Raw genomic sequence first — 15,205 nt, 5'->3', positions numbered from 1 at the left:
GCCAGGGAATTCTTTGTCTCACAATACTTTTCTCTCAAGAGAATGGATGAAAGAATGATGAATCTCATCTTTCTCATCGTCCATTAAATAGGCCAAAAAATGGAAAGGGGACCGCATGCACACATTTTATGTGTCAACATTCTAATTTTATTTATTTATTTTAAGCTTTCCTTAATTTAATTCTTTCTTATTTTATTATTCTTTAGTTTTTGTTAACTTCACTTATTTTTACTATTTTTATAGTTTACTTATATATATATATATATAACTTTAGTATTATTATTTACTATTTTATTTATTTATTATTATTATTATATTCTCTTCATTATTTATTATTTATTTATTATTATTATCTTTTCTTTAATTTGTTTATTATTATTTAACATTATTATCTTTTCTTTATTGTTTATCATTTATTTGCTTATATTATATTATTTTATTTATTATTTATTATTTTTATTATTATTAGGGGACATTACATGCTCCCCCTCTTTAAGGAACTTTGTCCCGAAGTTAAGTTGAATCATTTAACATTTTATTTATTTAGTTATTTATTACTTCACGTTTTTCCTACACCTTCTGTTGAACTAGTATAATCAGCAGGCATCGAAAGTTTCCATAACACCCGAGAAATATCAAGGAATCTTTGTCCTTTTTCTCACTTTCGGAACCAGGCATAAGCCTCATCGGTCTATACCATAGCCCGAGGCTGGCCCCAAGGCTCTCGTCCGACTCAGATCTCATTTTCCCCAAGGCAGACTTCTGGTCCCAGTACTCAATGACTCTAAGCATCTCGCAAGGCTGACCCACTCCCTCCACACTCACTAAGGTGCACAACTCCAGGGATCAATGTCCTTACACCCCCACCAGACTTCGGCATCCCAATCCAATATCAGCACTTGGCCTCCTCAAGATGGTCCCACAGCCCCTCAAGAGCTATCCATCAGGAGCTATACAAGACAAAGGAACCACCGACACATGTAGTGTTGATTGAGTATTTCCCCAACCCATATGGTGTTACATATTCTCCCTCACAAGTCATCAAATAAACCAGCCCTCTTGGCCCATTTGTGGAGTGCTTGTCAGTCACCACACCTCAACATGCAACCAATGCATTAGTTTTTTTTGTGTAAGTCAGATTTTTGTATTAAAAGGAAAATATGATACAAAACAGCTGCGGCTGCAGCCAACGGGCCGCAGAACAACAGGCCAAGCGTCCCAAGACTAAAAAGAATGGACAGCACACCACACAGGGCGGCATAGAACCAAAAGACCTGAGAAAAGAGACTGGTAAACAAGAAGGATCTGTTACAGATCCCTGCAGACCAAAAGGCCCGCCGGAAAGGATAGAATATCCACCTCGGCTGCCAAGAGAAGAGAGGACGAGAACAGAGCTGAACTGAAAGAAACCAAAAGAAGAGGGAACAAGATCAAAACCAAAGATATCACACAGCGAGGGTGGAATCATTTGGTCGACCTTTTTTCCCTTTCTTTTTACCAACTTTGACCCAACCATTTGGACACTGTTGGTCTAGCACGATTTGTAGACTGCGTTGGGCTGAAGGCGAGAGCTCCTTGTCTGAGTCCGAAGGAGAAGACTCATGAGTTCGTTTCTGAGATATGGGCGGGACAGTTGCTTCTTCGTGACAATCCGAAGGAGTAACCTGTTCTGGTATTTCGTCCATGACTTCCTCATCATCCTCCTCGTCCTCTTCATCTGAGCTAGAAATGACATCCATTGGGGGAGGATCATGAGGTTTCCAACTTTTGGATTTTGGCTTGGAGTTAGCTTTCTTTTTTGGGAATGGCATTGAAGGACATGAGCTTTGAAGGTGCCCTGTAAGATGACAATTTCGGCAGCGGAAAGCTGTATTCTCGAAATCCAGGGGTTGAGTCCAGTGGAAATCTCCTATTTTGAGATTGATCTGATCAGGCAGGCCTTTGCTTATGTCTATTTCTGCGCAAATTCTGGCGAAGGTATAAATTCCTTTTAGCCCTCTTGATGTGTCTGTGTCGAGGTAGCGGCCTAAGGAGTTGCCGATAGCTTCAAATACAACAAAGTTCCATAAGTGCGCTGGAAGGTTAGGAAGTCTGACCCAGATGGGGAGCTTGGTGATGACTGCTGTGGATGGATCGAACTCTGGGAACCACGGGGTGAGGAATAGACCCGCAGAGTTCCAAAACCAAGGGCCTTCAGTTAAGACTCTTTGGTAGTCCTCACTATCAGCAAACACTGTTATAAAGAAGCCTTTTGAACAGAGAAGAACCTTGCACTTGTTGGTCCAGTTAGCGTGAATCCATTGGTACAGATCTGCTGTGCGAGGCCAGAGACCATTGAACCTGCAGATGATGCCATACTCAGCAAATATCTGGTGTTGCTTATCCAGCAAGGGATGTGTTATTTCAATGGATGGGGTTTCCTCCAGCTTGTCCACTAAGAAGGGTTTAGGGGCTTGAGTTGGAGAAGCTTTTTCCTTGGGTTTCTGAGCATGGACAACATCTTTGTAGGAAAAAGCAGCAGCAGAAGAAGACTGACCAACAGCTCCTCCTCTCAGACGAAGGGATAACGTGATGGAAGCATTTCTTTGAATATTATAACAAGACAGGGGACAGGAATCCTCCAGTTGTTTACCTTCAAAAAGGAGACGCTGAAAGGCTGTTGGAACACCCATTCTACTTTCCAGGAATAGCTTGAGGTTCTGCACTAGATCTGAGGATCTCACCCATTGCAGCAAAGATTTACCAGAAAGGAGTACGATCAGGATCTGAAATGGTTCTGAGATTTCTGTTTTCTGCTTGCCGCTGTGACCCTGATTGCAGAGAGGCCTGGTGCACGCATATCTGTCCGATGGCACACTCTGTACTGGTTCTGTTGGTCTCTGTACAGAAGAGCAATCAAAAAATCTCTCAGAATTTATCTTGCTTGGGCGAGCAGCACTCCTGCAACTCACGGTTGTTAGATCTGGAAGATCATGCTCAGGCCAAACCTCCACTGAGCCTTGTGAGTTCTGCCGGAAACCTACTACCTTTCCAGCACATTCCTTTTGGGCTGAAATGGATACCAGGCCCCTGTTTAGAAAAAAATCTGGGATAGGCATTTTGTCAAACACTTGCCCCGCCACCTTAAAGGTTCCTGATTGAAGAGGTTTTCGAAGCTGGAATTGGATTACCAAGCTCCTAAGAACACCCACTCTCCATCTTCTTTCTCTATGGACCCTGAAGGTTGCAATAACAACAAGGGCTTCAATGGTCGAATCTGGACAGTTTCGAATGAAAAGATCTGCCCTTATGCACGGGATGGCTCTTCCCAGGGAGTCGCCTGCCGCTTCTTTCTTCATCCTCCTCGAGGCAGAGTCCTTCAAAGGTTTCCCGCATTGAGCCGCAATGGCTTTCTTCGGAAGCCCCTTCGAGCCCGCGTGAACCTGCAAGCTAAAAGTATCGGCGAACAAGGAGGAAACACGCGGAATCCACCCTGGATTGCGCACTGTAGCGTGTACAGTGTAGCCCTTGTCGACTAACAGCTTTACGAGCCAGGAGGCCACGAAACCTGCAGCTCCCGTCACACAGACCGTGGTTCCCTTGCAGTCCTGACCATTTACAATCGTAGCAGCCATTTTCAGAACCTCAAAACCCCGCTTGTTTTCCTTCTCTTACTTCGGGATTAATCCACTATCCAACCAATGCATTAGTTATAATCATAGTATCAAAGAAAATAATCCATATGCCCACTTTTGCATGTCATCTAGATAACATAACATCATTGTTATCACAACATTTTAAATAGTAAAGAATTGCATGATCTTGCATGTCGTAAAATCTGCATGCGATTACCACATGCTCCACATCATAAAATACCGTCATAACTTATAACATCAACATATTTGCATCATGACATCACATAATAAATGAACCACATGTCAATATACATCTTATCATAACATCATGATCTCTATGCATATCATATCCATCATGAGCATTCAACATCATTATCATAACAAATAAATAAATAAGCACCACATATACATCATTAACCTCTCATCAAAACTATATCCATTTACCACATACCATCACATCATGAAACATCATTAATATGAGAATCATCTCAATACTTATCAAATATAGAATAACAATATGCTTTAAGCATTATTATCATGAATTAATTTCATTTACTTATATAAACAATGAATACTAACTATGAATTAAGATTATTCAACATCCCTCTAGGATCTATGTTATCTCATCAATACTATTAGTGTCGTGTCATAATCATTTCTTGTTCTTTCTATTAGGAAGTTTAGCATTTACAATGTAGGTATACTCATCTAAGTACATCATTAAATTTCAAATGAGCCTCATCATCTTGACCCTTAATCTCTCGTAAGATATTCTTCCTTCTCCAAGGAAATTTTAGTGAAATTCATTTTTAATATATTACCGTTTATACAATCATTTAAATCATCAATATCAAGTTAAAATTCCATGGCCACTATACATATTTTGTTTATCCATTTGAGTACCGTTTTACTTAATGACACACATACACTAGGTCATCTTTGTTTAAGTTTGTTATCTTGCTTAATCAACTTGCATGAGGGTTTGTTGATCCCTAGTAATTTATCTATCATTGTGTAATTATCATTATACATCCTTAAAAGACTTGCTTATCTCATCAACTTCTCATCTCAATACCACTTGATCTCACTTCTTTTGTCAATTTTTGCATATTCTTCTTTAAATATCATTATAGAATTTCCAACAACATATGTTCTTATGCTTCATGCTCAATGTTTTCTCATTAATCCACCTAGTTTATCGCTTATCATTTCTCACCAATTACAAGTATTCACAAATTCCAATCTTGACACTTCTAAATTTTGTAGGTCATCACTATGACTCTTACCGATCATGTTGTTCAATCCACTCATCAATATCCTTGAAACAAAGTCATAACATCTTGAATTCTATTCTATAGGTACTTTAAATACATTCCACATCCACTTTAAATACTTTCCACATGAAACTCCCAATTCTTTATGCACTGTATATCGTACTAATATTTTCCCTTTGATAAGAAAATATGATAATTGATAAACATTACCTTTTATTTATATCACTAAATTTTCACTTCCAAATTACATCATTCCTAGTAGGTTGTCATAGTAATCATCACCCCATAGTTTCATCATAAATAAGTTTGAAAAGTTTGTTGTGGATTGGTCCTCATCTCATTGGGATATAAAAAACCTTGAAACACTTCAACCTTCCATATTTCGTTAAGTTTCCACAATGCATCACTATAAAAGGTGTGTCTCTTAAGAAGTGCAAACATAAAGATCTTAGTGACAATGCAATTCCTATAGTTATTTTTTAATACAACCTCTTTAAGATACACATGACTTACATTAATTTTAAAACAATCAATTTGTGCATAATCCACATTAATTCACTCAAATATGATCTTCCACGACTGGTTTGCACACGTAACTTGGCAAATTTAGCATATTATTAGTCTTGAACGTTACTTCATATTGGATTGCCTCTTCCTAATGTTCATAGTTAGGATTTCAGTACCATCCTTTCCTTCTTCAAGAGGCTACATCCTTAGAGAAAAGTCAACCAACAAACTATCAATATTCACCATGAATCCAAAATTTCAATCACTCCATCTTACTTAACCAACTAATCCACATCATTATTACTAGGTTTTTGTTTATTCACTTCTCCAATGTAAGTAATCAAATATGATCTCAATCCTTGCATATTTTCTTCTTTTATTTCGTCTTCTTTTATTTTGTTTTTATTTAATATTCAAATAATTTCTTTATCAATTATTAATTTACACTCAAATTTCTTATTAAATCAAATATCACTCATAAATATTATAAATAATAATTTTATAAACCTTCACACAATGAAATATTACAATGTACTTCTAATATTTTTTTTTTTTGTTCAAATCACAAATACGATTTTTTTAATCATCTCCCAATTTTTTTTTTCAAAAATTATCTATTTCCACCTTTTTTCTAACACACACAGACACAGACACATAAACCTGACTTAAATACAAAGCTTTTTAGAATGTTAACACTTTGCGCTCAACAACAAGAGCCCGTAGAAAGGCATTGTCCAAGGTGGTACTATAAAAGGGCTCAAGTTCTCTTGAAACATGATAAATAGACCATAATGAAATTTGGGTATAAGTACCCCTTCTGGATCATGGATGTGGAGGTGGATATGGAGTTTGAAAATCATCACTATTCTATTTTTACAAATACATAACTTTTATATTATTAATAATTATGTATGTCATAACAAATTAACTAGAACTTCTCTTTAAGTTTTGGGTTTTGGTTTCCAAATTGAGATATAATTTTAGTTATCTATAATTAATTTACAATTAGAATATAAATTTTAATTATTTATAATTAGCTTTTATTTTAGCTATTTCTAAAAAAATTTTTAATTTAAAAATAAATCATCAAATTTAAGATAACAATTAAATAACTTTTAGTTATTTATGACCAGTTATATAACTAACTTAAGATAAGTTTTAATTTAAAATAATTATAATAATAAAATGTAAAATACTTTTAGTTAATATGTAATGATCCTTAATAGAAATACAAGTGATAACAAACAAATAATACATGCAGCGAATTACAAAAACGAAATGCTCAGCAAGCGCCTATATAAACGCTGCAAATTGAGAACTTCTAAGTCATTTTATTATATTTATGCAAGTCAAATACAATAGATGATGGAATGGTGCACCTGGTAGACAAGCAGGACCAAACCCAAGTAGAAAAATGGTTGAGTTGAAGGCTGCCCAACTGCTGCACCAATATGCATTGTTCTGCCGAGAAACAACTGCTTTGCCGAAGTTCGAATTGCTGGAAGGTGCACTGACGCTGTCTAGAAATTTACATGCTTTTAACCCTGGACTCTTTAGCCAAAATCCACAAAAACCCATAAATGGTTTGGCCCGATTTGGAATTCCCAAAATCGACCCCCAAAGGCACTATTCAATCCCCAGTTATTCTACACTGTCTGCTGCAAAGATACGACTTCAAACCCACCTCCGGTGCTCAGAAAATTATGAAATTTTATATTTAGGATCCTTGTCAAAAACCCAGAAAAATCCAGAAAATTTTTTGACTGATTTAGATTTCTGATTTTCGACCCCCTTGGAGCCTCACCTCAACTCTCGCTGCCAATTTCGACTTGCTAGAAACTGCTTGTAAACCCACTTGAAAACTTCTCCAAAATGCTGAGTTCACCCGTGCTATACTTCTCAAGTGTGCACATATTTGGTTCCTAGATATGTTGTCTTTGATCTACATGTATGTTGATTTCTGATGTAATATATGCTTCATTTTCAAAGAGAATCCAGTGTCTTGATAATGCACTGATGTATGGCATACAATATTGAGGATAATGATGCAGACTTACCTTTTGCAAAATGCTCAACCACGATCATCCCCATGGGCTATTTGTTGAGCATTCATGATTTCTTTAAAGCCGGCAACCAATCCATGTGTTTTTATAAAATAGTGCTGACAACTTTCTACCGGGTTTCTCTCAATAAGGACGTTTATATAGTGTTCCTTAGCACTCAGCTGAAATAGCATCGAATATTAACCAGGCAATATAGTTCAATTTGGAAGATGGTCTCTGGGCAGTGGAGACATGGTCTGTGGATGGGAAAGTAAAATTCACACTAGAATTGTGTCCTGAATTTGATGTTAGGATATAGGCCCGTTTAACTTCTATTTGGGCTAGTAGTTTGTGACCTTACAAACACTACCAAAATATTGTTCAGATCAAATTATGTCCAATTAAGTGCTAAGTTTTTTTGATATTTTCCATGTGCATAAAACAATTTGTTACCATACTTGGAATGATCATTAGGTCCAATGTTTATTCCCTTTACTTGTTAATACATTGCTTCATTGTTGGAAATATGCTTTTACATTGTTCAAAAATCATCTATCATTTAAAAAGACTAATGCCATTAATGGTTTCTTAAGCAGGTAATATCCGAGGAGAAATTTAAACGATGTGGCGCTGCATACAAATCATTATGTGATGCTTTTTCTGACCAGTAATATTACCTTGTTGCTTTAAATTTTTCAATTTTACCAAAAGTAAATACCAAGCACGATTATTCTTTCAAAAAAAATTGGTAGCTTGGAACATATTATTTATTATTTCTGGTAGAAGTTACCACAATACAATCGTTACAATGGTCATATTGATCTCAATAACGATTGGTTGCTAATCCAATCAAACGTTCATATTTATCCTTTCAATTTTAGTTTGTACAACTTACTATTGAGTAAGTGGGTTTGCTTTTGGTGTTAGCGAGATGATGTTTATTTTTCAGAATTGATAATGCAACTTTAAATAGACACGAGGTGAACAAATAAATGTTTACAACAGCCATGGAGGGTGATCTCGCTATTCATTTGTGAGATTGATGTGTAGTGACCCTTTATGCTTGCTAGTGGTTGGAATTTAAAGGTACAAAACAAATATTTGCAATACTTACCTACAAAAGTGGAGACATGATCTGTGGATGGGAAAGTAAAATTCACACTAGAATTATGTCCTAAATTTTATGTTAGGATATAGGCCCGTTTAACTTCTATTTGGGCTAGTAGTTTGTGACCTTACAAACCTGTTGACTACCAAAATATTGTTCAGATCAAATTCTGTCTGATTAAGTGCTAAGCTTTTTAGATATTTTCCATGTGCATAAAACAATTTGTTACCATAGTTGGAATGATCATTAGGTCTAGTGTTTCTTCCCTTTACTTGTTAATACGTTGCTTGACTGTTGGAAATCTGCTTTTACATTATTCAAAAATCATCTATCATTTAAAAAGACTAATGCCATTAATGGTTTCTTAAGCAAGTAATAGTCGAAGAGAAATTTAAACGATGTGGCGCTGCATACAAATCATTATGTGATGCTTTTTCTGACCAGTGATTTTACCTTGTTGCTTTAAATGTTTCAATTTTACCAAAAGTAATTATCGAGCAGGATTATTCTTTCAAAAAAAAATGGCAGCTTGGAATATATTATTTATTATTTCTGGTAGAAGTTACCACAATAGAATTGTTACAATGGCCATATGGATCTCAATAACGATTGGTTGCTAATCCAATCAAACGTTCATATTTATCTTTTCAATTTTAGTTTGTACAACTTACTATTGAGTAAGTGGGTTTGCTTTTGGTGTTAGCGGGATGATGCTTATTTTTCAGAATTGATAATGCAACTTTAAATAGACACAAGGTGAACAAATAAATGTTTACAATGGCCAAGAAGAGTGATCTCACTATTCACTTGTGAGATTGATGTGCAGTGACCCTTTATGTTTGCTAGTGGTTGGAATTTAAAGGTACAAAACAAATATTTGCAATACTTACCTATAAAATTGAAGTCAGATTATGCTATTTAATTTCTCTGATACACTAGGCTTGGAGTACCATGAACTTATCTCAGCTTATGCAGAGATATAATAACAATAGTGCTCTCTCTCCAACACACAGGGGCAAAATCATCATGCACAGGCAGGCAATTGTAGCATGGGTTTTCGTACAGCAAACTTGCGTGCACATCATCATGCTTGTGCAGGGAACTTCTAGATGCAATTCAAAGAGCCGTTGGATAAGTGTATTCATTAGAGTTAGTGTTTTCCAATATAATGTAACTGTATTGACTACTTCACACATCAAAAATTCCATTTAATTTCATCGTAGAAACAATTTTAATTGGTGAATGACTAAACAATTTCTAAATGAGTTGGGACCAACTACTTATCATAGAAACCAATATGATGTAAGTGTATTGAATACTTTGGCACATCAAAGGATCCATTTAATTTCATTGTAGAAACAATTTTAATTGATCAATGAATAAAGAATTTCTCAATGATGAAGGGATCAACTACTTAGAAAATATTTCACACAGAAACAATTTTTAATTTATAAAGGAATAAACAATCTCTAAATGATCAATGGTTGTAATTCTATGTAATTAAATACAATGGAAGTGACTTATAAACTTGATTATAATGTTGTAACAATTACTACAATGAAAGTGATCTATAAAGTTGATTATAATGTTGTAACAATTACTAGTAATAGTGTTGGTGGTGGTACATAATTATATATGAAATTTTATTATAAGAAAACTAAAATACAATAGTATTAAAAGGGTGTTTAAATACATATAATATGTTAGACAAAATGTGTGGTTCAAATATGATATATTAAAGAGGATTAAATAAATAGGTGGCATGAAAGAAGAAAGTGCAAGCAAATAATTAAATAACGTGTAAATAGATTAATTAAATATTCACTTTGAAAAATCGAAAGAATTAAGTAAATACTTTATGTTTATTTAAAAGGAATATATCTCAAATAAGAAAACTCAAATGGATGAAGCAAATGTTTGGTTTCAAAATTTGAGGAAATTAATTTAACTTTTTATTTTTGTTTAAAAAGAATATATTTCAAATGTATATGCTTATTTTACTTGTAATAAATGTAAATATATAAATATAAATAAATAATAATTAATGAGGGCTCTCAAGTGTGCGCATATTTGGTTCCTAGATATGTTGTCTTTGATCTACATGTATGTTGATTTCTAAGATAATATATGCTTCATTTTCAAAGAGAATCAAGTGCCTTGATAATGCACTGATGTATGGCATACGGTATTGAGGATAATGATACATAATTACCTTTTGCAAAATGCTCAACCACGATCATCCCCATGGACTATTTGGTGAGCATTCATGATTTCTTTAAAGTTGGCAACCAATCCATGTGTTTTTATAAAATAGTGTTGAGAACTTTCTTCCGAGTTTCTGTCAACAAGGATGTTTATATAGTGTTCCTTAGCACTCAGCTGCAATAGCATTGAATATTAGCCAGGCAATATAGTTCAATTTGGAACATGGTCTCTGGGCAGTGGAGACATGGTCTGTGGATGGGAAAGTAAAATTCACACTAGAATTGTGTCCCGAATTTGATGTTAGGATATAGACCCGTTTAACTTCTATTTGTGCTAGTAGTTTGTGACCTTACAAACCTATTGACTACCAAAATATTGTTCAAATCAAATTCTGTCCGATTAAGTGCTAATCTTTTTTGATATTTTCCATGTGCATAAAACAATTTGTTACCATAGTTGGAATGATCATTAGGTCCAGTGTTTCTTCCCTTTATGTGTTAATACGTTGCTTGACTGTTGGAAATCTGCTTTTACATTGTCATCTATCATTTAAAAAGACTAATGCCATTAATGGTTTCTTAAGCAGGTAATAGCCGAGGAGAAATTTAAACGATGTGGCGTTGCATACAAATCATTATGTGATGCTTTTTCTGACCAGTAATATTACCTTGTTGCTTTAAATTTTTCAATTTTAACAAAAGTAAATATCGAGAGAAGTTACCACAATACAATCGTTACAATGGTCATATTGATCTCAATAACGATTGGTTGCTAATCCAATCAAACGTTCATATTTATCTTTTTAATTTTAGTTTGTACAGCTTACTATTGAGTAAGTGGGTTTGATTTTGGTGTTAGCGGGATGATGCTTATTTTTTAGAATTGATAATGCAACTTTAAATAGACACGAGGTGAACAAATAAATGTTTACAACGGCCAGGAAGGGTGATCTTGCCATTCACTTGTGAGATTGATGTGCAGTGACCCTTTATGTTTGCTTGTGGTTGGAATTTAAAGGTACAAAACAAATATTTGCAATACTTACCTATAAAATTGAAGTCAGATTATGCTATTTAATTTCTCTGATACATTGGGCTTGGAGTACCATGAACTTATCTCAACTTCTGCAGAGATATAATAACAATAGTGCTCTCTCTCCAATACGCAGGGGCAAAATCATTATGCACAGGCAGGCAACTGTAGCATGGGTTTTCGTACAGTAAACTTGCGTGCGCATCATCATGCTTGTGGAGGGAACTTCTAGATGCAATTCGAAGAGCCATTGGATAAGTGTATTCATTAGAGTTAGTGTTTTCCAACGGGGAGCCTTTGTGTTGATAGTCCAAAAAAGACAATTGAACGTTGGGACCAACTACTTATAAGAGAAACCAATATAATGTAACTGTATTGAATACTTCACACATCAAAGATTCCATTTAATTTCATCGTAGAAACAACTTTAATTGGTGAATGAATAAACAATTGCTAAATGAGTTGGGACCAACTACTTATCATAGAAACCAATATGATGTAACTGTATTGAATACTTTGGCACATCAAAGACTCCATTTAATTTCATTGTAGAAACAATTTTAATTGATCAATGAATAAAGAATTTCTCAATGATGAAGGGACCAACTACTTATCTTAGAAAATATTTCACACAGAAACAATTTTTAATTTATAAAGGAATAAACAATCTTTAAATGATCAATGGATTAGATCAGTGGTTGTAATTCTATGTAATTAAATACAATGGAAGTGACTTATAAACTTGAGTATAATGTTGTAACAATTACTACAATGAAAGTGATCTATAAACTTGATTATAATGTTGTAACAATTACTAGTAATAAGTGTTGGTGGTGGTACATAATTATATATGAAATTTTATTATAAGAAAACTAGAATAGTATTAAAAGAGTGTTTAAATACATATAATATGTTAGACAAAATGTGTGGTTCAAATATGATATATTAAACAAATTAAATAGATAGGTGGCATGAGAGAAGAAAGTGCAAGTAAATAATTAAATAAAGTGTAAATAGATTAATTAAATATTCACTTTGAAAAATCGAGAGATTTAAGTAAATACTTTATATTTATTTAAAAGGAATATATCTTGAATAAGAAAACTCAAATGGATGAAGTAAATGTTTAGTTTCAAAATTTGAGGGAATTAATTTAACATTTTATTTTTGTTTAAAAAGAATATATTTCAAATGTATATGCTTATTTTACTTGTAATAAATGTAAATATATAAATATAAATAAATAATAATTAATGAGGGCTTTCAAGTGTGCACATATTTGGTTCCTAGATATGTTGTCTACATGTATGTTGATTTCTAATGTAATATAGGCTTCATTTTCAAAGAGAATCTAGTGTCTTGATAATGCACTGATGTATGGCATACAATATTGAGGATAATGATGCAGAATTACCTTTTGCAAAATGCTCAACCACGATCATCCCCATGGGATATTTGGTGAGCATTCATGATTTCTTTAAAGCTGACAACCAATCCATGTGTTTTTGTAAAATAGTGTTGACAACTTTCTACCGCGTTTCTCTCAATAAGGACATTTATATAGTGTTCCTTAGCACTCCGCTGAAATAGCATTGAATATTAACCAGGCAGTATAGTTCAATTTGGAACATGGTCTCTGGGCAGTGGAGTCATGGTCTGTGGATGGGAAAGTAAAATTCACACTAGAATTGTGTCCTGAATTTGATGTTAGGATATAGGCCCGTTTAACTTCTAATTGGTCTAGTAGTTTGTGACCTTACAAACCTGCTGACTACCAAAATATTGTTCAGATCAAATTCTGTCCAATTAAGTGCTAAGCTTTTTTGATATCTTCCATGTGCATAAAACAATTTGTTACCATAGTTGGAATGATCATTAGGTCTAGTGTTTCTTCCCTTTACTTGTTAATACGTTGCTTCACTGTTGGAAATCTGCTTTTACATTGTTCAAAAATCATCTATCATTTAAAAAGACTAATGCCATTAATGGTTTCTTAAGCAGGTAATAGCCGAGGAGAAATTTAAATGATGTGGCGTTGCATAAAAATCATTATGTGATGCTTTCTCTGACCAGTAATATTACCTTGTTGCTTTAAATTTTTCAATTTTACCAAAAGTAAATATCGAGCAGGATTATTCTTTCAAAAAAATTGGAAGCTTGGAATATATTATTTATTATTTCTGGTAGAAGTTACCACAATACAATCATTACAATGGTCATATTGATCTCAATAACGATTGGTTGCTAATCCAATCAAACGTTCACATTTATCTTTTCAATTTTAGTTTGTACAACTTACTATTGAGTAAGTGGGTTTGCTTTTGGTGTTAGCGGGATGATGCTTATTTTTCAGAATTGATAATGCAACTTTAAATAGACACGAGGTGAACAAATAAATGTTTGCAACGGCCATGAAGTGTGATCTCGTCGTTCACTTGTGAGATTGATGTGCAGTGACCCTTTATGTTTGCTAGTGGTTGGAATTTAAAGGTACAAAACAAATATTTGCAATACTTACCTATAAAATTGAAGTCAGATTATGTTATTTAATTTCTTTGATACACTGGGCTTGGAGTACCATGAACTTATCTCAACTTCTGCATAGATATAATAAAATAGTGCTCTCTCTCCAAAATGTAGGGGCAAAATCATCATGCACAGGCAGGCAACTGTAGCATGGCTTTTCGTACAGTAAACTTGTGTGCGCATCATCATGCTTGTGCAGGTAAATTCTAGATGCAATTCGAAGAGCCGTTGGATATTCACTAGAGTTAGTGTTTTCCAACAGGGAGCCTTCGTGCTGATTGTCCAAAAAAGACAATTGGACGTTGGGACCAACTACTTATAAGAGAAACCAATATAATGTAATTGTAATGAATACTTCACACATCAAAGATTCCATTTAATTTCATCGTAGAAACAATTTTAATTGATCAATGAATAAACAATTTCTAAATGAGTTGGGACCAACTACTTATCATAGAAACCAATATGATGTAACTGTATTGAATGCTTTGACACATCAAAGACTCCAGTTAATTTCATTGTAGAGACAATTTTAATTGATCAGTGAATAAAGAATTTCTTAATGATGAAGGGACCAATTACGTATCTTAGAAAATATTTCACACAGAAACAATTTTTAATTTATAAAGGAATAAACAATCTGTAAATGACCAATGGATTACATCAATGGGTGTAATTATATGTAATTAAATAAATGGAAGTGACTTATAAACTTGATTATAATGTTGTAACAATTACTAGTAATAGTGTTGGTGGTGGTACATAATTATATATGAAATTTTATTATAAGAAAACTAGAATACAATAGTATTAAAAGGATGTTTAAATACATATAATATGTTAGACAAAATGTGTGGTTCAAATATGATATATTAAACAGATTAAATAAATAGGTGG

General features: G+C 33.9%; 1 protein-coding gene across 12 annotated transcripts in view; it reads left to right on the top strand.

Moving 5' to 3' along the window:
* Positions 1 to 13,825, top strand: part of LOC149218408 (uncharacterized) — a 200,075-nt gene extending 186,250 nt beyond the window's left edge. For 5 of the 12 annotated variants that reach the window (XM_089383943.1, XM_089383944.1, XM_089383941.1 and 2 more), the window contains one exon: positions 9,559 to 9,669. In XM_089383943.1, coding sequence (XP_089240069.1) covers positions 9,559 to 9,654 — 96 coding nt within the window. In that variant the 3' untranslated portion in view covers positions 9,655 to 9,669. Of the gene's footprint in view, positions 1 to 7,384; positions 7,516 to 8,033; positions 8,313 to 9,558; positions 9,670 to 11,336; positions 11,719 to 13,190; positions 13,241 to 13,783 lie in introns of those variants that run through there. The other 7 variants (XM_089383947.1, XM_089383951.1, XM_089383946.1 and 4 more) reach the window with 7 other exon arrangements.
* Positions 13,826 to 15,205: the final 1,380 nt, after the last annotated feature.

Source organism: Pinus tabuliformis, chromosome Q (genome assembly GCF_031772625.1).
Source record: "Pinus tabuliformis cultivar Carrire ecotype Pingquan chromosome Q, CPIR1, whole genome shotgun sequence".
NCBI classification, from domain to species: domain Eukaryota; kingdom Viridiplantae; phylum Streptophyta; class Pinopsida; order Pinales; family Pinaceae; genus Pinus; species Pinus tabuliformis.
Note: the sequence above shows the minus strand (reverse complement) of the source record. Positions and strands in the feature narration are given on the sequence as shown.